This window comes from Phocoena phocoena, chromosome 9 (assembly GCF_963924675.1).
Source record: "Phocoena phocoena chromosome 9, mPhoPho1.1, whole genome shotgun sequence".
NCBI classification, from domain to species: domain Eukaryota; kingdom Metazoa; phylum Chordata; class Mammalia; order Artiodactyla; family Phocoenidae; genus Phocoena; species Phocoena phocoena.
Window position 1 is genome coordinate 55,141,477 of NC_089227.1, and position 23,804 is coordinate 55,165,280.

Genomic DNA, 23,804 nt, shown 5'->3' on the forward strand with positions numbered 1-23,804 from the left:
TGAGAAAGAAGTACTAGAGATCAAAAACATTGTAATAAAAATGAAGAATGCCTTTGATGGACTAATTAGTAGACTGGACATTACTGAGGTGAGAATCTCTGAGCTTGAGGATATGTCAATAGAAACTTCCAAAGCTGAAAAGCAAAGAGAAAAAAGACTGAAAAAGAGAGAACTAAATATTCAAGAACTGTGGGACAATGAAAAAAGATACCAGAAGGAGAAGAAAGAGAGAAAGGGCCAGAAAAAAATATCTGAAACAATAATGACTGAAATTTTCCCAAAATTAATGTCAGATATAAAACCACAGATCCAGGAAGCTCAGAGGACACCAAGATGGATAAATGCCAAAGAAACTATACCTAGGCATGTCATATTCAAACAGCAGAAAATCAAAGAGAAGGGAAGAAATCTTGAAAGATGAAAATATAAAGCATGTTAGATAGTGGTAAATGCTAAGGGGAAAAAATAAAGAAGGGGCTAAGGAATTGTACTGGGTGGGTGGGGGGGTGGGGGGGACTGGGGTTGGGGGGCAGGGCAAAGTTTGGAATTTTCCATAGACTGACCAGGGAAAGAATCCCTGGATAGGGAAGCTTACAGTCAAATTACTGTGAGCTCTTGAATTCATGGTGGACACATTAATAATGCCTTTATTTGGAGACTGTAACAGGCTCCTTGGTGCAATAGAAAGGGTATAACTAGGCTGGCATCCCGTACTGCCACCCACTGACTGTGTGAGCATGGCCAGGTTACCTGACTGTCTGGGCCTCTGTTTCTCATCTACAGCTGAGCTTCTTCCTAAAGGACCTAGATCTGCAGGGACGCCCCTGTCCCCAGCTCAGGGTGGCTGCCCCGTGCCTATCTTCAGGTCTCAGCTTAAACTTCACTTTCTCTTGGCAGCATTCCCCAGCCCAGAGGTTTAGTAAGGTCTCTCTTATTTAGTCTCATATCTTCCTTCATAATAGTTTTCTCAATTCTGATTAATTAGTTGGTTGTGTAACTATCTAATGTCTGTTTTTCCTGCTGGTATGCAAGTTCTGTAAGAGGGAGAGCCGTGCCTGTCTTTGTTCACTGCTACATCCCTAGCACTTCTCACAACGTCTGGCACAGGGTAGGTACTCCACAAGTATCTTTTGACTGCACAGATGAATAAATGAACAGTCGAGTGGTTATGAATTAGAGGTAATTCTAGGTTAATTGGCACAGTGCCTGGCATATATTTGGTGCCTAGTAAATGATGGCTGTTGATTTCATGGACATATTTCTCATCAGATGTTAGTAGTGTCCACGACTAACTTGGTTTTATGTCTTTGCAAAGGCTGTTGGGATTTTAGGGATGGGTTTCTATATAGTTCAGTAATTTTTCAGAAATACAATCACTAGAACTTAGAGAAAGCTTTTGTTTTGTCTTGTTCGTTCTTTGGGGTTTTTTTCCCCCCTCTGGCCGGTTGCTTCTCTTTCTATATGGTAACGCCTCTTTTACCTATGAAGAAGCCATGAGATGAGACCTGAACTTCAAAGATGAAGAATCTAATTGCCAGGACTTGGATTATTTCAAGCAACCAAACACCCAATAACTTTTAAGGACCTGTTGGAATGGGGAGGGGCAGACATACCAGGTGCTGGCTAGGTTATGGGATTGCACTGTCATGGGACACCAAGCTTTTCACCTGAACTGCCTTCCTGGTCTGAGAGGCTGTAGGTGGAAATGGTGTACAAGATAGCACTCAGCAACAGCATATGCTTTTCTTTCTCCCACCTTCATTCCTGAAGGGTCTGTCCTTGGTCTCCTGGAAACTCATCCATGACAATAAATTTTTTTTCCTTCTACAGGCATACCTTGGAGATATTGCAAGTTCAGTTCCAGATCACACAATAAAGTGAATATTGCAATAATGCTAGTGACACGAACATTTTGGTTTCCCAATTTGTATAAAAGTTACCTTTACACTATACTGTAGTCTATTAAGTGTGCAGTAGCATTATGTCTAAAAAATGTACACACCTTAATTAAAAAATACTTCCCTGCTGAAAAAAAAAATGTTAACTACCATCTGAACTTTCAAGAAGTCATAATCTTGCTGGTGGAGGGTCCTGCCTCGATGTTGATGGCTCCTGACTGATCAGGGTGGATGGTTGCTGAAGGTTGGGGCAATTGTGGAAGTTTCTTAAAATAAGACAACAATGAAGTTAGCTGCACCGATTTTCTCTTCCTTTCATGAACCATTTCTCTGTAGCATGCAGTGCTGCCTGATAGCATTTTACCTACAGTGGAATTTCTTTCAAAACTGGAGTCAGTCCTCTCAAACTCTGCCACTGTTTTATCAGCTAAGTTTATGCACTATTCTAAATCCTTTGTTGTCACTTTAACAATATTCCCAGTATTTTCGTCAGGAGTAGTTTCCTTCTCAAGAAACCACTTTTTATTTTCATGCATAAGAAAATAGCTCCTCATCCATTAAAGCTGTATCACAAGATTGCAGCAATTCAGTCACATCTCCAGGCTCCACTTCTAATTCTAGTTCTCTTGCTATTTCCATCACATCGGCAGTTACTTTCTCCACTAAAGCCTTGAACCCCTAAAAGTTATCCATGAGGCTTGGAATCAACCTCTTCCAAACTCTTGTTAATGTTGATATTTTGGCCTCTTCCCGTGAATCACAAATGTTCTTAAATGGCATCTAGAATGACATATTCTTTCCAGAAGGTTTCAATTTACTTTGCCCATATTCATCAGAGGACTCACTATCTATGGCAGCTATAGCCTTATGAAATATATTTCTTAATGAGACTCGAAAGTTGAAATTACTCCTTGATCCATGGGCTGCAGAATGGATGATCTGTTAGCAGGTATGAAAACAACATTAAACTCATTGTACCTCTCCATCACAGCTCTTGGGTGACCAGGTGCATTGTCAATGAGCAGTACTATTTTGAAAGGAATCTTTCTTTTTTTTCCTGAGCCATAGGTCTCAACACTGGGCTGAAAATATTCAGTAAACCAGGTTGTAAACAGATGTGCTGGCATCCAGGCTTTGTTCTTCCATTTATAGAGCACAGGCAGAGGAGATTTAGCATAATTCTTAAGGGTCCTAGGATTTTTGACATGACAAATGAGCACTGGCTTCAACTTAAAGTCACCAGCTGCATGATCCTCTAATAAGAGCATCAGCCTGTCCTTTGAAGCTTTGAAGGCAGGCACTGACTTTTCCTCTCCAGCTATGAAAGTCCTAGATGATTATCTTCCTCCAATAGAAGGCTGTTTCGTCTACATTGAAAATCTGTTTAGTGCAGCCACCTTCATTAATTACCTTAGCTAGATCTTCTAAATAACTTGCTGCAGCTTCTCCATCAGCACTTGCTGCTTCTCCTTGCACTTTTATGTTATGGAGACAGCTTTTTTCCTTAAGCTTCACGAATCAACCTCTGCTATCTTTAAACTTTCTTCTGCAGCTTCCTGACTCTCTCAATCTTCATAGAATTGATGAGAGTTAGGGCCTTGCTCTGGATTAGGCTTTGGCTTAAGGGAATGTTGTGGCTCGTTTGATCTTCTATCCAGACCACCAAAACTTTCTTCAGCAATAAGGCTGTTTCACTTGCTTATCATTAGTGCGGCCACTGGAGTTGCATTTTTAATTTCTTCAAGAAGTTTTCCTTTGCATTCACAACTTGCTGTTTGGTGCAAGAGGCCTAGGTTTCGGCCTATCTTGGCTTTCGTTCGACATGCCTTCCTCACTAAATTTAGTCATTTCTAGCTTTTGATTTAAAGTGAGAGACATGTGACTCTACTTTTCACTTAAACACTTAGAGGCCATTGTAGGGTTATTAACTGGCCTAATTTCAGTATTGCTGTGTCTCAGGGAAAAGGGAGGTCCAAGGAGAGGGAGAGAGATGGGGAAATGGTCGATGGACACACATTTATCAAGTTTGCCATCTTATATGGGTGCAGTTTGCAGCACCCCAAAACTGTTTTAAGAGTAACATCAAAGATCACGGATCGCAGATGAGCATAACAAATATAATAATAATGAAAAAGTTTGAAATCTTGCCAGAATTACCAAAATGTCACACAGAGACACAAAGTGAGCAAATTCTGTTGGAAAAATAGTGTCAACAGACTTGCTTGAGGCAGGGTTGCCGCAAACCTTCAACTTGTAAAAAGCACAATATCTGTGAAGTGCGATAAAGCGAAGCACAATAAAACAAGGTGTGCCTGTATTTTCTTCTTAAACTCAATTCCACTCAGGCACTTATACACTCTTGGGTATAAACAAATTCAGCATTTATTCTTATGCTTCTGTTTAAATCATTTGAGCTATAATTCTGTTTTATGGTTTAGACATCTCAAGTTATATAGTCAGTACCTGAAGCAAATTGAAAAGAAATTAAGTTGGACAGCTTAAGATAAAATGCCATTATTATTCTTTCATATTTTAGTGCAAATCATAAATCCACAGATCCGTGGCCTTCATTTTCATATAGTTTATGACTAATTCATTTTAATTGTTCATAGGTGATGGAAATTCATATTGTTCTTCCATTTGCTGATCTGCAATCGGTTCTTATTTTCATATATTTTATGGAGACTCTCAGCTTTAGATATACTATGCAGATCTAAAGAATTTTTAAGACCAATTAACAGTCATAATTGTTGTCATTTGTCACCAAGCTCCCTCTCTTGCCCACCTTTATAAGAGCCTTTCTGTGTCTTCTAAAATAGTGATGGCATGGGCCCTTGGGTTTTGCAGAGCTAGAGAGCTAGCATATATATAGAGAGAGAGATGAAAATATCCTTTGGAAGAAACTCTTTCCAGGAGCTAGCACTCTCCATCCCTTTGTCAGCTATGGAAAGCTCTGTGGCTATCTACTTCCTGGGGAACCAGAAAGCTCAAATGTCATAACCACATCTTCTCTTGTTCCCAGTACAGCCAGGTTCTTGCTTTTTTCCATGGCTTCTAATCCCTTTTTATCTGTAATTTCCTCATGTTTACATAGATGTGTGTCTCTCAGATCCACAAATCCTTTGGAAAGTATGTGGGGCCTAGGTTACAAAAAGTCATCCTGGGCTTCCCTGGTGGCGCAGTAGTTGAGAGACGGCCTGCCGATGCAGGGGACACGGGTTCGTGCCCTGGTCCAGGAGGATCCCACATGCCGCGGAGCGGCTGGGCCCGTGAGCCATGGCCGCTGAGCCTGCGCGTCCGGAGCCTGTGCTTCGCAACGGGAGGGGGCACAACAGTGAGAGGCCCGCGTACCGCAAAAAACAAAAACACCCAAGTCATCCTGCTTTCTTTAGGAGGGGAAAAATCTGTCTTTCTGAGACACTCTTGCCTGGTACTAATCTGAGTTATAAGGGACTGGCAGGCCCTGTTCATCCTCCATCTCCTCCATAACTCCACCAGGACTGCTGCAAAGAAGCCATCTCTCCCTGTTATCTCCTGGTGGCACCACTCATTTGCACTTAACACAAACAGGATCATGGTCACCTGCTTGACATTTTTTCTTTTACAATGTGTATTTCACCTTGAGCCCTCAAACTAGAACCAAGACCACCCCCAAAGATTTCATGCATTTCCCAGGACTTAAATCTCATGCTCACTTGTAGCTTTAAGAGCCCAGGTCTGCAAACTCACTATGCTCATCTAGTCCATCCTCTCTTTGGAGGTGATGCAACCATGGAATCCAGCCTCTGCCTTTCATTTACACAAATACTACCCACACAAGGCATATGTGTGTGGAAGATGTTCCTGAATGCTTGGGAAAACAGAAAGTGTTTGTAAGAAAGCAAAACAAGCAACTAAAAATTATATAATTGGTGGCCCTGGGATTTTGCCATCTCTGTGGCTTGTCTTCTGCCAAGCCACACTCTTGGACTGTCATTTATCACCCCCAGTGTTTTATCAAATTAGTTTTCCCAATGAAGACAAGTTATTTTCCTAAGTGGAAATCCGATACCAGATTTTATGGTGATTTTTTTCTCATCCTGTTACAAAATATGACATGGACACAATATTTTCTAACTCTCTAGTAAGTCTAAGAAGGCAAAGACCTTCGTTTAGATTTCTTAATAACTCAGGAGAAGGGAAGAGGATGAATGTTGACCATCTGTTGTGTGTTGTGTTGAGATGAAATAATTTACTTAAAAATCACATAGCTTAGGGCTTCCCTGGTGGCGCGGTGGTTGAGAGTCCACCTGCCGATGCAGGGGACACGGGTTCATGCCCCGGTCCGGGAAGATCCCACGTGCCGTGGAGCGGCTGGGCCCGTGAGCCATGGCCGCTGAGCCTGCGCGTCCAGAGCCTGTGCTCCGCAACGGGAGAGGCCACAACAGTGAGGGGCCCGCGTACCACACAAAAAAATAAATAAATAAATAATCACATAGCTTAGAATGCAAAATCAACACAAATTTGTGAAACAACCAGAATTCCCTGATATTTCAAGCTCACAAAGGGCTACTAGGGACTCCCTGACGTTGCTGCCTCCAATTGCTGCCTACCTGCCCCGACCTGCCTCCTGGAATCTTTGCTAAGGATGCATGGTGGTAAGGAAGAGTGGCTGGTCATGGTGATTAATTTCACCATGGTCATGGTGCTGGTTATGGTGATTAATTTCATGTGACTAAGAGAGTGCTCATCACGGTGGTACTGAGAAAAGTGAAGTCTCAGAAATGGGAAGATGGAAAGGCTTGAGTCAGACTTTAATGAGCCATGAGCCAGTGCCTGCGTATACTTGTTGCTTAACTTTTTGTTATCAAAAATGTCAAACCTATACCAAATAAGATAGAGTAGTATAATACAGGTCCCTGTATCCATCGTCCAGCTTCAATAATTATCAACTCATGGGCAATCTTGTTTCATCTATATCTACTCCTTGCCCCACAACCACCATCATTTCATTTTAAAGCAAATCACAGGTTTTATTTGATAACCAGGTCTTCACCACCACACTAGGATTTGCTTTTATGTCACGTAAAATTTCAGTTAAAATTTAAACATGAATAAATCACCTTAATTGAAACCTCCTAGATCAGATATAAACAGCTATTCTATTACACAAATGAACCTGATGAGATGGCCTCACTTTATCATTTCTTAGGTCACTATTCTCACCTCCTGCCCCAAAGATCATTTATTTCCCAAACCAATCTGATTCAAGTTGTGTCCTTTTATTTCTGAAAAGATCAGAGATTCATCTGTATGTGTGATATAGAAATGTGTAGAATGGAAATAGTGCTAAAAAGTTAAAAATTATATGCCAAAATATTAGCACTATTTTCTTGGGGTGGTACAAAGTCAGGAAGTTTCCATTTTATTCTTTCCTTTTAGCTTATAAGTACTTATTTTCTGTTGGTAAAAGTAATGTATTACTTTTATGACTAAAAAAAAAAAAAAAATGAACAAAATGGGGCTTCCCCGTTTTCGAGGTCACAACAGTGAGAGGCCTGCGTACCGCCAAAAAAAACAACAACAAAAAAAACAAAAACATCCATCATGAGTATAAATTTCAAAGAAACTTTTATGGAAAATAACACATTTGCCTTCCCTACACAGGTTGAACTCTTGAGGATAAATGGGAAAATGGAAAAAAACATTTTCACCAGTCAACAAAATTTGGACACCCTGAAATTGCCCACATAGGCAGGGCCTCGAAATCTGGCCCTGCATATTACCTGAACCAAAACCCATACCCATGACCGCACCCAGGCTCTTAGGGTTGCTTCAGGGAGCAGGAAGCAGTGTAGGAAGTGTAGCTGAGGAATTGAACAACTGGAAGTCTGGTGGTTTTAGATGGCTTTTAGGGACGGAGGGTAGGATATTTGAAACTAGGGCGCTCCTGGGAAAACAGACATGCAGAGAGTCACTGACTCCTCTCGGGGCCATCGCTGCAGGTGACTCCATGGAGAAGCAAGGCCATAGCTTGCCTGTGAGCCTGAACTCCTCTGCTTCCAAGAAGCTTCCCCTCCCGCTCCTGAAACCACGCCCCCCCATAATCAGATCAGTTCAAGTGTCCTTTGATATGAGAGTAGTGTCTCCTAGTGTGACCAAAGGGGATTAAATCCTAATGAGCTATATTTATTGTTCTCATTTAGTTTGCCTTAAAGGAAAAAGTTTATGAAACCAAACTCCATTTTCTAATTCTTCTGCAAGGAACATATATTGTGTGATTTTAAAAAAAGAAAAACAAATCTACTTTGCCCTTGAATCTACTCCAGCTTCCCTTATGATCTCCATAAAGGCTTCCTCTAAAAGGCTGAGTATCAAAAAAAGGGGCAGAGTGGGGGGAGAGAGAGAGGAAAGAGAGAATGTGAGTATGCGTGTGTGGATGTGTGTACACGTGTATATTTATGTTTGTGTGTGTTTACGAAGGGGTGTTAGCACAGACTAGTCAGCAGCTTTCAAAAGTCACTTCCCATTCGGAAAGGGAACGAGAGATCCAAGGAGAGGGACCAGGTTAGAGCTAGGAGTCAGTTAGGTCTCAGCCTCCCCTGAAGCCCCCATTATGAGAGGTTGGAACCCAGACACAGGCAGCCCCACCATGGGCTCTACAAGCCTGGCTGAGGAGCTCCAGACCTCAGCATCAGACCTCAGGCTGAGCAACAACAAAAATGTGGTCAACAGGCTCTTTAGACCAAATGTATTTGTGTTAATTAGGAGATAGGACAGGGTGATGTAAACAAAGAAAAGGGTTCAGGTTTTGTTTTTTGCTAACAAGAGTTCAAGCAGATGGTCCAGAGCTGGTGTAGCAACTCGACCGTGTGGGGCGAGCAACTGTCCAGTTTGTCCAGGACTGGTTCCTGGTTTGTGGGATTTCCAGTGCTAAAATCCAGACAGTTCTGGGCAAACCAAGACAAGCTGGTGACCCTAGGTGTTGGGTCCCAAGGTCCACTGACCTTGTTGGCTTGCCAACATGCAGTTTCCATCCTGAGGTGTAAGAAAGCTGTTCCCGTTTCCGTCATTCCATCCATATGCAGCCAGCAGGAAAGGGAGACCAGGATGGGGAGGGTACATTCCTTTCATTTTAAAGGCATATCCCAGAAGCTGCACATAACACTCTACTCACGACATTTCAGTAAGAATATAGTCACACGGCCACAACTTGCATGAGTCTGGGAAATGTCATTCACTGGCTAAGCACATGCCCAGCCAAAGCTTCTATGATTTTGGAGTAATAGGAGAATTAATTGATATAGGCGGGACAGCTGGCAAGCTGCCATAGTACTGAACAGATAATACTTCACGATACTGCCCAGACTCCACAATCCCTAGTTTCTACATGGTCCTTTCTGAATAAACTGTCACACTGGTACAATGTGACCCTCCACCTAGGCCTCCACCAGGTGGGCTAGGGCTGGACCTATGACTCCACCGCGGTCAACTTACAGTGTCGTCAGCAGCAGACGACATGGCTGACATGACAGCCTTACCCACTGGGATGTGACACTTTTCTAGAAAAACTGAAATGTAGATACATTAAGTTGTCAGTTGCAGAAGCTGAAAGATATCCAGAGAGAAATCAGGCAGCAGAAACTATGAACAAACAGAAGCCACGACAGAGAAAAGGTCATCTGATAACAAAGTTGTTGGTAACTGCAGAATGGCAGACATAGCGGCAGAGAGGTACACAGGAGGGGGATTAACCTGTCCTTGTGCAGGAAAAGATAATCTTATTGATAGAAGTAGGTGGGATTCTGAATCATCTTCTAGTTCCATAAATATTTATCAGTTTCTGGAGGCCCAGCAGTAAGGCTGCTCCAACATTCCCTGTGACACCTTAATTTCAGTTCCCACGTTGGGGACGTGATACGTGGTATGTTGTGTTTGTGTGTGTCTGTGTCAGAGAGGTGCCATTAGTGTGCATTCAGCTGAAAAAAAAAAAACAAAAACTAAAATGGCCTAACGAATAAGGACACCTGTCATCTCACATATCAAGATGTGCACAGGGGAGAACAGTATGGAGGTTCCTTAAAAAACTACAAATAGAATTACCATATGACCCAGCAATCCCACTACTTGGCATATACCCTGAGAAAACCAAAATTCAAAAAGAGTCATGTACCAAAATGTTCATTGCAGCTCTATTTACAATAGCCAGGACATGGAAACAACCTAAGCGCCCATCATCGGATGAATGGATAAAGAAGATGTGGCACATATACACAATGGAATATTACTCAGCCTTAAAAAGAAATGAAATTGAGCTATTTGTAATGAGGTGGATAGACCTAGAGTCTGTCATACAGAGTGAAGTAAGTCAGAAAGAAAAAGACAAATACCGTATGCTAACACATATATATGGAATTTAAGGGAAAAACATGTCATGAAGAACCTAGGGGTAAGATAGGAATAAAGACGCAGACCTACTGGAGAACGGACTTGAGGATATGGGGAGGGGGAAGGGTGAGTTTTGACAGGGCGAGAGAGAGTCATGGACATATACACACTAACAAACGTAGTAAGGTAGATAGCTGGGGGGAAGCAGCCGCAAGGCACAGGGATATTAGCTCGGTGCTTTGTGACAGCCTGGAAGGGTGGGATGGGGAGAGTGGGAGGGAGGGAGACGCAAGAGGGAAGACATATGGGAACATATGTATATGTATAGCTGATTCACTTTGTTATAAAGCAGAAACTAACACACCATTGTAAAGCAATTATACCCCAATAAAGATGTTTAAAAAAAAGATGTGCACAGGTAGAGCAGTTTCAGGGTGGCTAATTCAGAGACTCAGTGACATCATCTACAGCCCAGCCTCTGTTTGCCATTTCTCACTGCCATCCTCAGCCCCCTGGTATTGCCCTCAGACTTGCCTCTTCCTGGTTTCAGGTTGACTGTAGAAACAATCCACACAACAGTTCAAGGCTGGAAAGGAGATGGCCTTCTCCTTAGTCCCTTTGTGAGACTGTGGGAAACATTTCTCAGGCTGCCAGCAGATTTCCTCCCACATCTCATCCCAAGCCCATTCCTAAGTCAGTCATTGGCAGGAGGAGGAATTGCCATATTGGTTTAGTCTGATTGAAATGCTGGGGCCAGGGAAGGGGCTTGGCCTCCCTTCAAACACAAGGCTGTCCATATCTGAACAGAATCAAAGTGCTGTTTGTAAGTAAGAAGGAGGCTAATGTGGTGGCTTTGGGAAGCAAACTACAGTGTCCACTACAAGAGGGTTGAGAGGCCAGCTGGCTCTTCTGGCTAGCCTCATGGGGCACCTCGCACCTTGTGAAATCACATTTAAGGTCTCAGTGTTACAGGTTAGAAACTGAATTTTGCCACCTGACACATTCTGTAGTACTGATCCACCCTAACCAAAGGTCAATTTACAAATCAGGATATCAGTTTATTGATTAGTAGTGCAAGATGCACAAATGTCTCTCCAGTGGCTGGAAAGCTCATGTTTACCACCCAGCACATAGCAGCTAAGTAGCCAAATTAATATCCCCAAAGTTTCTTGGCTGTACATAACATCAAAGCAAAGAATGCAGAGGGTTTTCTGCATTTCTCTATCTGTGCCACACGCTTTCAGGCTTCTTTTCCATTACACATGACCTTCTCCTTGGCTGGAATACCCCTGTTGTCCTTCTCTGCTAAAAATGCCCAGTCAAACCAAGTCCAACATCACATCTTCTGTCAAATCCCCCCTGACCCCCTTCCCAATAGAACGAACTCCCTTTAATAAGTTTCCATATGTGGTAAATATTCATTGTAGGTTATTTCCTTTCTCACCATAGTATTATTCTTAGCCATCTTTCTCCCTACTCAACGGCACCTAGTAGTACCTAGAAGACTGGTTCTCAGACCTTTGTGCATATAAGAATCACCGAATCAACATAAGACTTTGTTATTTAAAAAATCATATTCTCCATTGACAGAGGAATGGATAAAGAAGATGTGGTATATATATACAATGGAATATTACTCAGCCATTAAAAAGAATGAAATAATGCCATTTGCAGCAACATGGATGGACTTACAGATTATCATACTAAGTGAAGTAAGTCATACAGAGGAAGACAAATATATCACTGTGTGGAATCTAATTTTAAAAAATGATACAAATGAACTCATTTACAAAACAGAAACAGACTTACAAATATCGAAAGCAAACTTATGGTTACCAAAGGGGAAATATGGTGGGGAGGGATAAATTAGGAGCTTGGGATTGACATACACACACTACTATATATAAAATAGATAACCAACAAGGACCTACTGTATAGCACAGGGAACTATACGCAATATTCTGTAATAACCTGTATGGGTAAAGGATCTAAAAAAGAATGAATATATGTATAACTGAATCACTTTGCTGTACACCTGAAACACAACATTGTACATCAACTATACTCCAATAAAATTTTAAAATCAATCAACCAATAAAAACACAGAGAAAAAAAGCTTAACAAAAATTTATATTCTCAGGGAGTGTGACTCGGTAGGTCATGGATGGGGGCAGGAATACATATATTAAGATGCACCTCAGTGATATGGTAGCACGGGGTTTAGGCCACATTTGGGGAAGCACTGGCCTAGGCCATGATCTTTCTTGCAATTATTGTTCTAGTGACAGGAAATGGCTATGTTCCAGGAAGAAGACCTCTTTCTCGAGTATACTGAATGGGTGGTAAGAAAAATCTTCCTCTCCAAGGAAATTAACAAAAGCCCCAGGACTTTCTGCCCAAGTCAGTACGTATGATGGGCGGGTCCTGGACAGGGAGTTAGGGGTGTAGAGCCCAGTTCCAGGAAGCCTTCTAAAAGGTGCAGATGCTTGAGCTGAGGCTTGAGGGGGAGCAGGTGTGAGTTCGGTAGATGTGGTGGGAGAGACGTTTCTCTAAGAGGAACAGAGTGTGCAAAGGCTTGGGGATTTGAGACTACAGGCAACTCAGTAAAACAGGGGAGAAGAGGGCATCCAGGGAAGTGAGGAGAAGTGAGGTATAGAGTAGTCACGGGCCAGTACGTTTATTATTCATTTACAGTATAAATGTATAAAATAGTATAAAATAGTAAAATAGTAAAAAATAAATAGTAAAATAAATAAATAGTAAAATAAATAGTAAAAAATAAATAGTAAAATAGTAAAAAACAACCATTTATTGAGCCCTTATTCTCCACTAGGCACCATAATAAGCAATTTACATATTATGTACAGCTTAGTGCTGTGTTGCTCACACTATTTGGTCTCAAGATTAAATATGCTCTTAAAAACTGTATGCTCTTGGGGCTTCCCTGGGGGCGCAGTGGCTGAGAGTCCGCCTGCCGATGCAGGGCACACGGGTTCGTGCCCCGGTCCGGGAAGATCCCACATGCCGCGGAGCGGCTGGGCCCGTGAGCCATGGCCGCTGAGCCTGCGCGTCCGGAGCCTGTGCTCCGCAACGGGAGAGGCCACAACAGTGAGAGGCCCGTGTACCGCAAAAAACAAAACAAAACAAAACAAAACAACTGTATGCTCTTTAAAAAACTTCATGCTCTTAAAAATTAGAGAACCCCAGAGAGCTTTTATTTATGTAGGTTATATCTACTGATATTTACTGTACTAGAAGTTCAAACTGAGAAATTGAGAAATATTAATTCATGAAAAGTATGGAAAATAAACCATTATGTTAACATAAAAACATACTTTTTAAGAAATACAACCAGAGTCTCCAAAACAAAAAAATTAGAGGGAAGAATAGCATTGCTTTATATTTTTGAAAATATCATTACTGTCTGGCTTAAAAGAAGACAGCTGACTTCTCATGTCTGCTTCTGCATTAACCTTGCACACTCACGTCATGTAGCTTCTGGAAAATCCCACTGTACACTCAAGAGAGAAAGTGAAAAAGACAAAGAGTATCTTAACATTGTTATGAAATTATTTCAGACCTTGCCCAGGGGCTCCCAGACCACTTTCTGAGAACTGCTGGTTTAGAGGCTGAGAGCATTTGAATCCTGGCTTTATCGAGTTCGAGATTGTGACTGTGAGCAAGTTCCTCAGCCTAGGTCTCCATTTCCTTCTTGCTGATGCAGGGACATTGAGGGAGCCTTGGGGACAGTGATTAGCACAGTGTGAGCCATCAGTAAATGGCAGCAACTGGTGATCCACATGACACTGCTCGGGGGAGAACTCCAGTGCGGAACTGAGGAAACACCAGAGCCAGGCTTCAAACCCAAGTCTCTTTCTCCAAAGGCTGGGCTTGTGACCACAGTGTTACATACACACAATGCTGAGGTGTTCTGAGCAGAGACGTATTGTAATGAGATTAACGTTGTGACCAGAGCTTAGAAAAGTCACTCTGGTTGGGGCTCAGAGGATGGATGGCGAGGAGTTGGGACTGCGGACAGAAGCTCCATTCGGCCAGGCAGGACCCATCGAGGGTCTGGCTGGAGACAGGGCTGTGGGTAAGAAGGAGGAACTTCTCAGGTGGACTGGGCAGGACTCAGGTCCCACGAACGTGGGGATGAGGGAGGAGGAGAAGTCTAAAATTTCTCCTGCATTTTTCACTCGAGGAATCCCAGCAACTATGTGTGGCCACATGTTCAGAGTGTTGTCAACCAGGGAAGCCTCAGGGTCCAGCACTGGTCACATAGGCATGGAGCATCCACGTGGCTGACCACAGTTGCTTAGTTTGCAGCCCTTCTAGAGGTCAAACTGATACAGTGTGGCCCAAAGTCCCCACCATAACCACATTTTTACTATAAACTATCTGGCATGGCCCAAGGTCCCAGGTATATAAAAACACTCTTATCAGGAAAGATATTCCAAGGGCTTAGAGGGTATCTCCCAAAAGATGGTCAAGGTCCAGCCTTTTCTGTGTTCAAATTGCAAGGTTTGAACAACCCAAGCCGCTGCATTACCGTCTACTGCACTCGCATCCAGCTGCCTACTTAAGAGGACTCTCAAAACAATTCACCACCTCATTTTTTCACCAGAGCACCCAAATCTGCTCTGCCTATAGTCTTCCTTATCTCCATTCATGGCAACTTCATCCTTCTAGTGGCTCAGGCCACAGACCTTAGAGTCATCCTCGACTTCTCTCCTCCCACATCCCAAATCCAACTCTTCGGACAATCTTGTTGATTCTACCTTCAAAGTATTTCCAATTTCTTTCTGCTTCCCTCCACTACTTCCACTCTGGTCCGCACCTCCACCATCTCTCTCTGGATGAGTCCAATAACCTCCAAACTGGGCTCCTTGTTTTTCCGTGTGACCCCTACAATCTCCACCAAGCAGCCAGATGACCCTTTAAAATCATAAATCAAATCATGTCGTTCCTCTGCTCAAAACCCTTTATTGACTTTTAATCCCATTCAGCAAAAACCAAAGTCCTATGACCCCAAGTACCTCCCTGCCCTAATTTTGATTTGCCATCCTCTCCCCCACTCACACTTCTCCACCTGCACTGGCTTCCTTGCCTCGAATGCACCAGACTCATCCCTGCTTCAGACTTGTATCTGCTATTGAAATATTCATCTTCCCACAGTCCTTGAGGATTTTCCTCCACAGCACTTTCACATCTGTCACACCACACATCTGTTTATGAGCTCATTGTCTCCACCTCTGGCCCCCACCCTCTGTCCCAATAGACTCTAAGCTCCACAAGAACAGAAACTTAATTTTTAAAATCTCCCTGTATTCCCTGTATTGTTGGTTTGATGAATGTGTAGGCAAAGGACCGTATCAATAGGCTCTGAAGCCTGTTGTTCACTCTCGGATCATTTTGATTTCACAAAACATGATTCAGAAGCTGACAGTACTTTCTAAGTAAGCAATGTAATTCTTCTATATGGCCAAATATTTCCCATTTTCAGGATAGAATAGAAAAGAATAATTTAGGGCAGATTCTGCAATCTGTAGGTAAGCTCTGTGAGGGCAGAGATTAGGTCTGGCATGCGTTTGGTGCTCATGAATATTTATTGATTGACCAAAGAACATTTCTACCTATTCTTGAGATCACAACATGGCAGCACAGAGAGAAATTTCCTAACAATCTGTTCATTTGATGTTGGGGCCGAGTGAGATTTGCGGAGGATAAGTGACCTACACAAGTTCTCACCATTAACTACAATTAGGTTCCCAGGTCCCATCCCAGGGTTCTTTTCCTTTCCAATGAGCTCCCTGTGTCAGCTTCAAAGACCTAAGGAAACCTTTGGGACTAAAATTAGAGAACAAGTTCTTGGAAAGGAAAAGGTTGTTGGGATCACATATTTCAATCTGTAGCAGAAGGAGCTGGGTTTTGAAACACGTCGGACATGTACCCATATTCCCACACTATTAAGGAGCTGGGAGAGTTTGGTCAAATTGCTTAACTTCTGGTCCTCAGTGAACACTTCTGTTAAATGGGGATTGCCTAAATGGGGTTGTGGTGAGGCTTTGGTAGCGAGTTTGAAAAATTATCACACACCATAACTCAGAAGTGAGAGAAACGCAATTCTTTCATCTTGTCAGTAACTGATCTGGTCTTCCTCGCAAGCCCTTCACCTATTGGTTAGCAAGAAAAAAATTAACTCAAGGTCCAATGTTGTTTAGTCTAAATAGGTACAGAATCTCAGTATGGGATGATGAAAAAGATTCTGGAGATGGAGAGTGGTGATGGTCGCAGAACGTGAATGCATTTAATGCCTCAGACCTGCACACCCAAAAATGTACAAACGTCCAGTTATGAGATAAATAAGTACTGGGAATGTAATAAACAACATGATGACTAGAACTAATGCTGCTGTATGGTATATCTGAAAGTTGTTAAGGGAGTAGATCATAAGAATTCTCATCATAAGGAAAAAACATTTTTTTTCTTTTTTATATCTATATGAGAAGATGGATGTCAACTAAACTTAGGGTGGTGATCATGTCACAATAAATGTAAGTCAATCATGCTGTACACCTTCAGCTTACACAGTGCCATACATCAAATATAGCTCAATAAAATTTTTTTTACCACAATAAAAAATTAGAAAAAAAAACTTAGTCTAATCTGATAATTTAGAAAATCTGCTCTGGTAATTCTCAGTCACTTCTGGAGACATGGTGAACCTCTTAGATTTCCCAGGCTTGGCCTCCGTTTCCCTCACTACACATTGTTTGGATGTATGGGGAGGGGACACTGGAGGTGGAAGCTTATGTGACCCTGCCGCAGAGGTAGAAAGGTGGGGTCCTCGGGCGTTTCCCTCGCCCCCCCTGGATGCCTGGGCACTGCCTGCTTCTTCTCCCCACCCTTGCCTCATGGCTCCAGGCTGAGGAAACACCAGGTATTGTGACACATCAAAACATTTCACTGTGACACTGGTTGGGAAGCGGTACCGTGGTCTAACTGGCCTGAGTCACCCATGCCTCCTCTCCCCGCTCACCCAGACTTCCCTGGCCACTTCCCTTCACTGGCTCTGTGATCCGGCCCTCCTCTCAGGCCATGTCTGCAGTGTGGTTGAGCCCCGTCACCTCTCCCCTCATCACGTGGGCATCCTCTTACCACAACCAAGAGCCTTCTTATGTACTGCAGTTTCTCACTGACCCACTGGCTTCCCAGAAGACTGGAAGCTTCTCAAGGAGGAAGGCCATGTATTGCCCGTGTCTGGGACCATTCCTGGCCCAGTATATACTCTTCAAAGAAAGTATCCATCACAGCAGCTGCTACTCGCTCCCTGTCCGCAGGCCCTTGTTAAAGCAGCGGTCCCCACCCTTTCTGGCACCAGGGACTGGTTTCGTAGAAGACAATCTTTCCACGGATGGTTGAGGGGGAAAATGGTCCAGGCGGTCATGCGAGCGATGGGAGTGGTAGAGGAAGCTTCCCACGCTCACCTCCTGCTGTGCGGCCAGTTCCTAACAGGCCAAGGAAGGTACTGGTCCAGGACCTGGGGGTTGGGGACCCCTGTGTTATAAAGTACCCACGAGTGTCAAGGCCCCTAACTTTACATCTCAAATAAAGCACAAAAGCAATGAGCGAAATGTCATGAAAAGAAACACACAGTTCTTACCAACATGCCATTTTCTAAGTCCTAGAACAATCATGAAATTAGAAAGTGGTGTGCCTGCTCTGTGGTGAGCAAATGCTGGTCCACAGACTGTGTGAGGCTGTCTGGGTCTGAACCACCCAGAGGAAGTGGGGTGTGTGTGTGTGTGTGTGTGTGTGTGTGTGTGTGTGTACCACCCAGAGGAAGTGGTGTGTGTGTGTGTGTGTGTGTGTGTACCACCCAGAGGAAGTGGTGTGTGTGTGTGTGTGTGTGTGTGTACCACCCAGAGGAAGTGGTGTGTGTGTGTGTGTGTGTGTGTACCACCCAGAGGAAGTGGTGTGTGTGTGTGTGTGTACCACCCAGAGGAAGTGTCTGTGTGTGTGTGTGTCTGTCTGTGTGTGAAACCCCCTAGGACATCAGCCAAATTTGAGAATTGCTGCTTAAGCTGACATGTTTTTCCCAGTCTGATACCTGTTTAAACTATGGCATTTAATAAAGAGAGGCTGCCCTTAACTACAGTAATATCATGGAGAACCAGTTTTTAAAAAGCACAGTTAATCATAATTCATCCTTGGTAAAATAACTGGGAGCCAAAATAAATTCTATCCTCTAAAAAAAATTGGCCCTGAAGCCTATTTACTTACTGAAAATTCCTCTGACAGCTCAGACGTGAAGATGCCGGTGAATATAAGGTCCAGGTGCTTGTTTCTCTGTTGGCCCGGGGCCTCCTCCTGCACTTCGGGGCTTGTACCCACTTGAGTTCAGCCACCAGGGAGAATGGCGGCCAGAGGAGACCGAGGTTGGGAGACCTCTTCCTGACGCTCGACTGGATTTTCTGGCAGAGGCCGAACGTCCCTCCGCTAGAGCTCCTGACCACCCTTCCCTCCTCGGAGCTCCAGCTCCTGCGGGGGGGGGCGGTTACAACTTCCAGCTGTTGCTGATATGCCTTAATCCCGCTAATAGCCCTGCAAGTAGCCCTTCATTTAAGTCTCCTGAGCTATGGAGTTGGATTCGCTTTCCCGCAGGGACTCCAACTAATTAGTCCATAATAAGAAACTCCTGACTGGTGTCAGCTAGGACCATGATGTCCTGATTTGCTGGTCACTGATGGACATTATATTAGTGCAGGTATTCCATCAGTATGACTAGAAAATAATACGACTGAGTTCCTAAACTAAAGGCCAAAAACTTGTACCTTCAAATGTCATTGCTTCCTCAAAGTCAACACCTTAGGATGCTTTAATATCTATTCCAATCATGGCCGGCACGTTAAAATGGCCTGAGGTTGCCTTTTAAGGTTTCCTTTAGTGTTCGTATTATTTGGAATAATGTCAATCCTTCTTTGATGGCAGATTTGATACAGATCAACAGGCAATATCATATACATATATGGAAATTAGCAATAATTTCACGATGTTTATATGCAAATGTCACTAATTGCCCTCAAAATGTCTTTTATAGCTTGTTTTTCTTTTCTTTTAAGCTAGGATCCAGTCAAGGTTCATGAATTGCTTTTGGTTGTCTCTTTAGCGCTTTGGGGGAGGCAGAGATGTGACCTTATGTGTGTAACTGAGATCCAGTGCGTGCGTAACACCATAAATATAGGAACTCACTCGAACGGGACTTCAGGGAAGGTTAAGTGTTTGGGGCATTGCTAAGGACACAAGTTGGGTGTGGGAGATGAGTCAGCCATTCATAAGGGCCATTAAATCAGTGTGACTAGTCGGCATTTTCCTTTTTCATGTTAGGACACACAGAAAATAATATTTCCATAGCACGCTGGGTTGAACAGACAGGGCTTCTTTGGGGGCTGTCTGGGGCTCTAGCTGCCTCAGGTCCCCTGTCCCAAAGGCTGGGGGACCTACATTTGCAGTACACCTTGGAAATGTTCAAACCAAAAGTATGGCAACTTTTGCCAAAGTTTCCAGGCTTCTTTATGTCCTGGGGTATTTTTTATTTCCAACCCCATCCCTTGAGCTAATCTTGTGCGTTTCTCCCTCAGCAAAGCCTCAGCTAGAGTCTTGCTCTGTCCGTTCAGCAGCCACATACGCCCATTAACCTGGAAACACAACGACAGGAGCGGCCTTTTTCCATGTTATTTATTCACAGTCAACTAGCTTCACGAGGGGGAAAAACAAATTAGTCAGAGCTTTTGGGGGAGGCGTAAGGGGATGGGTGGAAGGCTGGTATTTTAAACAGAAAATAATCTTATAAATGGTTAGATGAAAGATTTACAAATATCCATTAAAAAAAATAGTATCCTCTGAGGGTAAGTGAGGAAGATAAAATCATCATGAATAAAATAAATTAACAACTCCTGATCATTGCATTCCTCAAAACCAAAGTCTCTGAAAATGGTTTGCATTTCAGACGGCTGCAAGTTGCAGACTTATGTGATACATATATATTTCCAACACAGAAAAGTAAAGACAAACACTAAGCAACAGATGAATACAATGTAGGGAAAATTGAGCACGTGAAAATAGCTGTCATTTGGTAGCAAAAATAGAGGTATGCCAATGTTAATATCAAAATTAAAGACATTCAAATAAATGACGCCAACACATTGGAACTATTATTCCTAAGACCACGAGAACAACTGCTTACTGCTCCTACTCATAACTAAAAGCTCTGAGGAAATCCTGTGATAGCTGGAAGGCGTAACTTACGGAGTATGCAGCAGACCTACGGCAAGTTTCAACAGCCAAATAAAAACTGTATACTTTATCATTTTTCTCTTCGGGTTGACGTTGTTAATAGTAGGATGAGACCACTCATCATAAATCTGAGGAATACAGATGGATAGCGCTCGCGAAGCCCAAGCCAATGATTTACTGGAAGTAGTTAAAGGTAGAATGTGAGAAAAGCAGCAGCCCAAATGAAGCAAATATATTTTTTTAAAAGTTGGTTTGTCTACTTTTCTCTCCCAGAGAACCTCACAGGAAGCACAGGAGGCCACGAGGGCTTTCTGGGCATTTTGTGAGGACCTGATACATAACGGATGGTTGTCCTAAAGTGAACTCCATGTGTTTAATTAGTACCAAAACCAGCCTGGCTTCTGGGAGGTGCATGGCATGGAGGAGCTGCACTGAGGCTTTGATTATTGAGTTTGACTCCAGGAAATACCAGCCTAGGCTTTGGGGCCTGGGGAGGGAGTGACCTGCTGCCAGGCTACCCTGGAGACGGTGGCTCCTTCCTGAAGCATGTCCCGCAGCTTCAGATAACTGGCAGGGGCAACAGGAACCCTGGAAGTGTAACGTGGCTGACTGTACAAGGTCCCGTTTCCAAGAACAGCTGTGCAGTTGACCATACATTTGGGATGGGATGATAAGGCATGAAATGGAGGTTACAACATGTACCTCAAGTGATGCAGTGACTGGCATTATGCAATCGGGAGATTCAAAATCCAAAGTCAATTCTACCTCAATTCTTCCCAAACAATGCCATGTTTCTGTTTTCTTCATCCTAAGAATATAAAATGTCCTTGAGATACAAATTAGGTGAGAGGATGCTTTTGAGAACAGAGGCTGAAGGAAAAAAGAAGCCATTTCCCCCTCAAGGGAATTTGAGGATTATAATAGGATGCATCATCAAGCTGCTTAAATTTCAGAAAAGCCCTTTATAGATGTAGGTACTAATAGACTTTAAAATTTGCATACATATTCAAATTCAGCCCCACTCCCATCTCAAATAAGATGACTACAGAGGTGATATTTGGTCCCTTGATCCTCGTGATTACAAAATGAAACATAAGATCAACTGAAATAACAGCATCAGGACAATTAAAGACTTTCCAAAGACTGCATGACAAAGCTACGTCCATTCAGGCTGCATGTTTTCTTTCTGTTTTTGTTTTGAGCCAGCCCCTGGAGTAGGCCTGTAACAGTCAGTATTACTCAAGTTCTACATTTACCTTCACACTGTGAAAACTAGATTTGTTCTCCCCTGAAGTATCCTTAAAATCTACAGCCTGCTTCTTCCCGTCTGTGAGCAGAATTTAGATACATGCTTGAAAAGAAAAGAACAAAGCACATAACCAAAGAATCTGATTGGGTCAGTTAACTGCTTAGAAATGGAAATGATATTCGAACTGTGTTCATCTTGACGTCTTGATGCATGGAATGGATGAAAGCAATATTTAATGAGTCGTGTATTGTTTTAAAATGCTAGTCACTTGCAGATTCCAAAAGGCTACTGACCCACTTTAGATAACTCTCCATTTTGAAAGTGCAATACTCTCCAACTAGTTATTTGGTGTGACATTGAAAAATCATGCATTCTTTTTTCCATTATTTATTCTACTTTTCACTCGTAGCATTCTCTGAAATTATTTAAATATCTAAAAATGTTTTCTGGAGAAATCTTTTTACCACACCACTTTACTTGATATTACATAAAATCATCATGGACTTTAGAGGAAAAGGCTTCAAACGTAGGCTTTGGTTTTGAAGTAATTTGGGCAGAAGTTAGAATTGCTTTGATCACACAATTCAACTACTGCACAAATTCTATTATAGTAATTGGAAATAACACATTTAAAAAGGCGAAGTTTCTCCTTTCAGTAGTTATAGTCTGTATTATTCAAGACTGCTGCAAAACTCACAAAAGAGTGATATGAGTAAGAAGAAGTGTAGGAAAGCGATAAGACATTTAAAGCGTTACCAGGACATAACACAAAGGAAGAGCATCAATTCTCTACATTCGTCTATAAGGCAGGTGGTCAAACTTTTCATACAAGATCTAAAATATGGTGCTTATTGAGAGGTAGAAAATACCAAAACACTATTTAAGAAAAACATGTTGAATTATTTAAAACAATCAGTTACTTTGCTAAACTTTTGGAAAGTCAAACTGCCATGTTGAATGCACCTATGTTTTACACTAAATTGGGACATTCCATATTCAACAGAGATGTGGTCAAACAGCGGAGGAGGCTAGAGGTGGGGTGGGAAGCAGGAAACAGTTTCTTAACTTGTAATGGATTCAGCTCTCACTAAGGAGAAATTTCCTACCGTCCGCCTGGGATTTCATTTTGACATTTAATTAACAGGGGTTTCTCGGATTATCAACAATTTTTCTGAGTAACGGTACAATTTTGCACATAAGGCAATGAAACTATAGGGAGGGATGAGTTCGAATGCTTCCTCTTTGAGAAGCTGCCATATCCATCTGATATAAAAACATACATCCCACTAATCGTATACCATTCCCCCAAGCACTAAAACGCAACTGCAAATATTCTTCAGACTCCAGTACCAGCAGAATTGTTCTGTGTGAGCAATTCAAAAGTTGTCTGAGGCAAAAAGATATCTGAGCTACCAAATTAAACCTGGACATCTTGCACACAGGTGAGTAACCCTTCGTATTCTTATTTCTTAATGCACCTGGGAAAGATGGATTTTTTTTTCCAACATAATTTTATAAGGCATAAATTTAAATAGAATTTTCCTAACCTTTGGAAAGTTAGTGTTAAAGCTTCTTTTTTAACCCACATGTTAACATTCAACCTTTCATTCTTATTAAATAGTTTATATATAAAAAGAAATATCAAGGTGTTCTACATTCATATAAACAGTTGTGATAACATTTGAAATTGTAAAGAAACCTACTGAAGAAAATATATACTTAAACACAACACCAAGCTAAGAAGCACAAGTGATTGTTCTAGGTAATGTTGTAGACACAGGTTTGTGGCTTCAGAAAGCAAACACGGGAGAAGCACAAAGATGTATCGCTCTTTCCTCTTTTACCACAAGACAGGATGGTCCAGTTTGGAAAAACCAAGATCTTTCCTAAGTTCCAAATAGGTGCCACTGCTCACCCAAGAGTCATCGCTGGATTTCCTGTGAAAGTGAAAGAATTTGCTGAAGGCTCGTGACAAGACTGTCATAGTCTCT

At 42.4% G+C, this 23,804-nt stretch overlaps 1 protein-coding gene across 2 annotated transcripts in view; it reads right to left on the minus strand.

The window, feature by feature from the left end:
• Positions 1-23,410: 23,410 nt before the first annotated feature.
• Positions 23,411-23,804, minus strand: part of OSBPL3 (oxysterol binding protein like 3) — a 204,199-nt gene continuing 203,805 nt past the window's right edge. Inside the window, exon 24 of one of the 2 annotated variants that reach the window (XM_065884454.1) lies at positions 23,411-23,750. In XM_065884454.1, the coding sequence (XP_065740526.1) occupies positions 23,654-23,750 (97 nt within the window). In that variant the 3' untranslated portion in view covers positions 23,411-23,653. The remainder of the gene's footprint in view (positions 23,751-23,804) is intronic. The other variant, XM_065884455.1, reaches the window with a different exon arrangement.